At 51.5% G+C, this 6,000-nt stretch overlaps 1 protein-coding gene across 1 annotated transcript in view; it reads right to left on the bottom strand.

The window, feature by feature from the left end:
• LOC140532119 (uncharacterized) overlaps nucleotides 1-2,212 on the bottom strand; it is a 76,123-nt gene extending 73,911 nt beyond the window's left edge. The window contains 1 exon segment of the mRNA XM_072650661.1: nucleotides 1,315-2,212. Coding sequence (XP_072506762.1) covers nucleotides 1,315-1,445 — 131 coding nt within the window. The 5' untranslated portion in view covers nucleotides 1,446-2,212.
• Between the last annotated feature and the right edge of the window lie 3,788 nt (nucleotides 2,213-6,000).

Here is a 6,000-nt window from a genome sequence, read left to right on the forward strand (position 1 = left end):
AATGCCAGCTCAGCTTCACCATCTGTACACCCTGGGTTCCAGCCCAAGTAACAGATTTAGTGTTTCCCACACAAGGTCTCTGGGCCCATCCTTGAAATGATGTCTGCTCACCTCAGCTCAAATGACACTGGGGAATCACCTCCCACAGGAAAACTTTTCTCGTGCCCCAGATGTCCAGGTGTTCCCAGCCCTGAAACGCCCGCTACCTCTTGTGAATGGAGCAATCTGGGCATAGACTTCCCCCTCCCCCCCCAATATAATACACTGAAGAAAAAGGTCTCTTTGTTTCATTTTTCTAGCCCATAAAACACAGGAGCTGCTCCAGAGACTCATTAAGTTGAATAGAAACAGAAGACTTCATTCAAATGGTGACCTTGAACAACTCGTCTCCTCGTTCAGAAACTCAGTTTCCTCATATGTGATGGGGGGATGCTGATCCCTGAGCTTCATGCTTCCCAGGGCTAGTAAGAGGTCAGAGCACTGTAGAGAAGGTGTTTTTATATCACCTTCACTTTCAAGCCTCTCTCCCTTCTCCTTTTCCTCATCCTTTGTAACAAGGAATGAAAAGGAAAAGAAGAAAGCTTTTGGGGTGATAGGTTGTGGCTGGCACAGAGACACCGCTCTGCCCTGAAGCCACACCACCCTGGAACATCCAGGATTCCCAATCCAGGGCTCATCCTATGGCTGAGCTGCTGACTTGGGGCCTTGAAGTGTGTGTGTGTGTGTGTGTGTGTGTGTGTGTGTGTGTGTGTGTGTGTGTGTGTGTGTGTAGGGGGATGGGAGAGGGGAGGTGTGCTCCTTGGTCATTAACACAGTGAGTGTACGTGCATGGCAAGAAAAATCACCACAAGTATCTAGACAAAAACACCACTGAAAATTTACAAAAATATCATTAAGGAAGGAGAGAAGAAGGCAGGCAGGAAATGTTTGCTACTAATAAGGCTTTAGACCCAGGAAGGACCTAAGAGATCACCTAGCCCATCTGTTTGTCTGTCCATCCATCCATCCTAGTACCACTTACGGAACTCACTCATTTGACAGATGTCACTGAGACCTCAAAATTCTGGTGGCTCACCATGGTGGGTTAGCCAGGGCCCAGAATTCAGTTCTCTAGCCCAGCACACAGCACCATCTTGAACTCATTAGCTGTATGACCCATGGTCATGCTGTAAAATGGACTGCCTGAGCTTTGAGGTCCCTTTCAGGTCTAAATCTAGGAGTGTATGGAAAAGTGACAACTTCTGGGTGTGCAGAGCAGCAGCAGCAGCAGTTGTGGGATGGCACAGGACCTTGGGGAGACAGACAAGCCCTTACCTGTTCCAGGTGGCGTTGGAGCAGGCCTGGCGCTGCTGGGCCCCTCGCTCATCCAAAGCTGCCTGCTCTCTCTTGCCCAGATCACTGAGGCTGGGTGAACTCATGAACTTCAACCTGCGGAGAGTCCTCATGGTCAGGGCTGGTGGGGGTCTCCACCCCCATGTGCCGCTGGGCTAGAGAACGAATGCGGTTGCCTCTGCAGTTCCCGCTCCGCAGGGAAAGATTAAAGAGAGGCAGGGACAGTGAGAGAGAGAGAGAGAGAGAGAGAGAGAGAGAGAGAGAGAGAGAGAGAGAGAGAGAGAGAGAGAGAGAGAGAGAGAGACAGAGAGAGAGACAGAGAGAGAGAGACAGAGACAGAGACAGAGAGAGAGACAGAGAGAGACAGAGAGAGACAGAGAGAGAGAGAGAGAGAAAGAGACAGAGAGAGCCAGAGAGAGCCAGAGCCAGAGAGAGAGCCAGAGAGAGAGAGTCGGATACAAAGACAGAGGTTGAGCCGAGAAAGTCCACAGAGCACACCAGCGCAAGATCTGGCGTCTCTGGAGCAGCCTCTGCCTGCCAGGAGAAAGCAAACTTTGAATCGGCCCTGCTAGCACGTCATAGAGTGTGGTTAATCATTTCTCTGTCTCTCTGTCTCTGTCTCTGTCTCTGTCACACACACATGCACGCGCGCGCGCACACACACACACACACACACACACACACACACACACACACACACACACACACACACACACACACACACACACACACACACAGCGTGGCCTTCCTACTGGGCCCCAAGACAGAGGCCCAGTGGAGGCCAGGCTGGGTAGGGAGGGGCAGGGTGGGGCGGGCCACGGGCCCAGCTCTCTGGGAGCCCCACACTCCAGTTCCCCCACCTCTTCCCAGCATTTCAGGCAGCTCCACCCTCGCACCCCCCTCCCTCCCAGCAGCTGTCACCCTGAGGCTCCTCCCTTCAGCCTCACCAGCTGTGGCCTCTCCCGGAAACCAGCAGCCCCTTAGCACACTTGAGTATTGGAGAGTGAGCGCACGCACACATGCACATATACACACACACACACATGCGCACACACACACACACACACACACACACACACACACACACACGGCTTGTGAGCACACATGCGACAGCACATCCAGAGAAAACATTCCAAACACACTGAGCAGCGCTTAAGGCACACACATAGTCCTAGGCAAAGTCTGGTTGGGGCCAACACAGAGAAAGACCCTCTGTCCCTGTCCCATCCAGAGAAGTACACAGAAACCCCCCAAAAAACATGTACACACACATACAAACAGCATCACATAAGGCTCAAACACAGACCCAGACAAAGCGCATTTGGGCCCAATGCAGACAAGAACTCTTAAGACCAAACACAGCCTCCCCTTTTCCCCCTCCCCCCACCCCACCCACACAAGGGCCCCCCACAAACAGATACAAGCATGCATGCATACCCTAGGATTCCCCTGACTTGGACACCCAGACATTCCCACACCACCTTCCCAGACCCAGAGACACACTCAGAGGTCTCCAGAAACCACAGGCAGAAACACCACCCCTTTGGGGACATTTAGAGACAAACATGCTTCTGACATAGGTCTTTGAGGCTGCAGGGCCAAGGCCTCATGCAGAGACTCGACCAACTCCTCAACCCAAAAGGGGACCACCATTGGGTTCCCAGTATCCACACTCAGAGGTTGCTCTACTGCTCTCTTTTACTTGGATCTGGACATGGGGAAAGCCAGGACCAGCACTCAGGTCTCCTATTCCCACCTGAAGGAGATGCCCCTGGGACCTAGGTCTAGAAACCTGAGCTCAGTCAGAAAGCTCCTTCCCTCTGACATCTCCTGGCTGGATGATCCTGCTCAAGGCAGACAAGGGAGCAACCTGCACAGGTGGAGGGACTTTCTGCACTAGGAATTCCCTATTACAAAGAAGCCCCCTCCCCAGGCCCCCAAATGTCCAGGGGATGTTTAGAAGTGATTAGGAAGTGACTAGGCTTTACCATTTGGGACTGGTCTCACACCATAGGGCAGGGAACCCATGGCCCTAATGTCCCAGGTGGGTATCCAGAAATCCACAGCATGGGCAGGATCTGAGGCCTTCCTAGGACACTCAAAGACCCTGCAGTCCAGGCCCCTTCTTTTACAGGAGGGGAAGCTAGCCCAGAAGGAGGAAAGGATTTGATACATATCATAGAGTCAGGATTTGAACCTCTCTATAGACTCCATATCTAGGAGCCCTGTGACTGTTCTAGACCCATGATGCAGATAAGGAAGGTGTCCCAGGTCAGGAAGCTTGTTGCCACGAGGATCCTCAGGCACCAAAAGCAGCAGAAGGAAACCAGGTCATCTCTGCCCTGCAGATGCCTGAGAGCCTCATGGGTGAGCCTTGGGGCAAAGAGGACATTCCAACTATTGGGAAATTGTGCAGGGACCCCAGAGGGGAAGACATGTGATTGGTTATCAGTGGCAAGTCCCAGGTGTAGGACCCAGGGCTCCTTACTCCCAGTCTCAGGCCCTTGATTCTCTGCCTAGCCAGGTCTTACTGAAGTGCCTGCCTCTAGGAGGGTGGAGGAGCTACCCACCCCACCTCACCCCTACCCCTGCCCTGAAGCTACCATGATGTTGGTGTGCCTAGGAAGTCCAAAGATGGCCTGTCCTCCTCCTTCACTAAGGGAGGCTTTTCAGAGTCCTGACCCACATCTGCTCTCCCAAGTGGGCATTTCTAGGCTGCCTTGAGTCTGGAGCCCAAGACAATGTTCATCGGTTCATCCCACAGCCCTCTTATGTACTGAGAACTGCAGAGGGATTGATCAGGTGCCTGGAGATGGGGGCCTTGGCCGAGAACTAGTCCTGCTGCTGGTCACATGCCACTCTCCATCTGGAGGAAGCAGAAATCATTGAGGAAGAAAGCTGCTTTCCCTGGGGCCTATGCCAGGTCCTAGCTCAGCTGGACAGGCTCAGGAAATGAGGCCGAGAAACTGAGTTTATACAATTGGGCCAGGCTGGAGGGCACGTCCAGCCTCCCACCCTGTTCAGTGGACAAGGGTCAGCTAACTGAAGCTTTGGACTCAGAGGCCTGAGGCCTAGCCTCAGATTCCAGCTCTGACCAAAACTTGCTGGTAACCCTTCTAGGAAGTCAACCTCATCTTCTGCAATACACAGGGAGAGTCACTTCAAGATCACTTGGATATCAGGACCTAAACTGGGGTCTTGGACCCCAAACAGGAGGCTCTTTTCACAAGACCCTAAGAAACAGCCCACCACTGGGCACATAAACACGGGGATGGACTCCCAGGCAGGCCATCCCCAGAGGCCCACAAAACCAACAGAGTTGAGCCTAATTCTGGAAGAAACCAGATTTGGTAGGAGGTCAAACTCCATTGAGATCAGCTAAAATCAGAAGGAACTTAGAACACCAAATTCAGGGGTGGGAGGGGCCTGAGAACAGGGACCATCACATCAAGAGGAGAAGACCCTCAAGGTTCCTGGGTAAAAGAGAAACAATTACTCAGGTTTCCACTGGCCAGCTCCCTGTGTACACTGTGGCAAAGCATTCTTCCCTAGGGTCAGATCTGACAAGGTCACCTCTACTCAGTTGCCTCCAGCAGTCTTCTCTTCACTTCAGGAAGATAATCCCTATATCCAGCTTTTAAAGCATGCCATACCCAGATCACTGGACACTCCCTACTAGACTGATCTTCTGTCTGCCCCAGCTCCCAGATCGCCTTCACACCCCTCACCACCATGGTGGCCTCCTACAATCCAAGAGCTCTTTTCCTTCAAGGCTCAAACACCCCTCTGATCTCCTTCCTCCTTCAATCACTAGTGCCCACTCCCTCCACCCAAAACTATCTGGCTTTCACTATTTTGCATATAATTGCATAAATGCAAGGTTTTATTCTTGGTGGCCAGTGCTCAGCACCATGTTCCACAGAAGAAAGCGCTCAATAAATGTCTGATGACTGATTTTCTCCACAGTCTGGTGCTCACCTGACCCATGCAAAGTACTGTTCACATGTTAGGTCCTCTCCTAGAGGGGACCTGAAGACAGGCAGGCTTGGCCCTCTATCAGAGGTGAGGAAACTGAGGAAACTGGCCCAGGGTCCTCCCATACTGAATGGACAGATGGATGGAGGGATGGTTGAATGGATGGACAGATGACTGGATGGATGGGTGGGTGGATGAATGGATGGAAAAGATGACCTCCACGGTCTGTTCTGCATTCAGGAATTCTAACCATCTATGAGTAAGAGATTCTCTGAGTCTAAGAGATTAAATGTTCTATGAGTTTCAGTTTAAGGTTCTATGAGCATAAGATTCAGACATTTTCTGAGTTTAAGACAGAGATGATTTGGATATTCCAGAATGTAAGATTGGAAGTTTGGCGAATTCCATGAGTCAACCCTCTGGACTGAAAATTCAAGATTCTAATATGAGACAAAGAGTCAGAACAGCCTAGATTTTCTGAGCCTACAATTCAATGGCTATAGGATCTGAAGAGTCTGGGAGGGAAAGCAAAAGTTCTACAAGATCACTGATTCTGCCAGACTCAGGCTCAGTCCATGTGCCTCCATTGAAACTGGCTGCAATCCCAGCTTCCTATGAGAGCCTGCCTGCTTCAGGGGAATAAATGCTGTCACTTCTGAGTCACTTGGTGAATTCAGGTTCTGACGAACAGAA

Source organism: Notamacropus eugenii, chromosome 3, assembly GCF_028372415.1.
Source record: "Notamacropus eugenii isolate mMacEug1 chromosome 3, mMacEug1.pri_v2, whole genome shotgun sequence".
NCBI lineage: Eukaryota > Metazoa > Chordata > Mammalia > Diprotodontia > Macropodidae > Notamacropus > Notamacropus eugenii.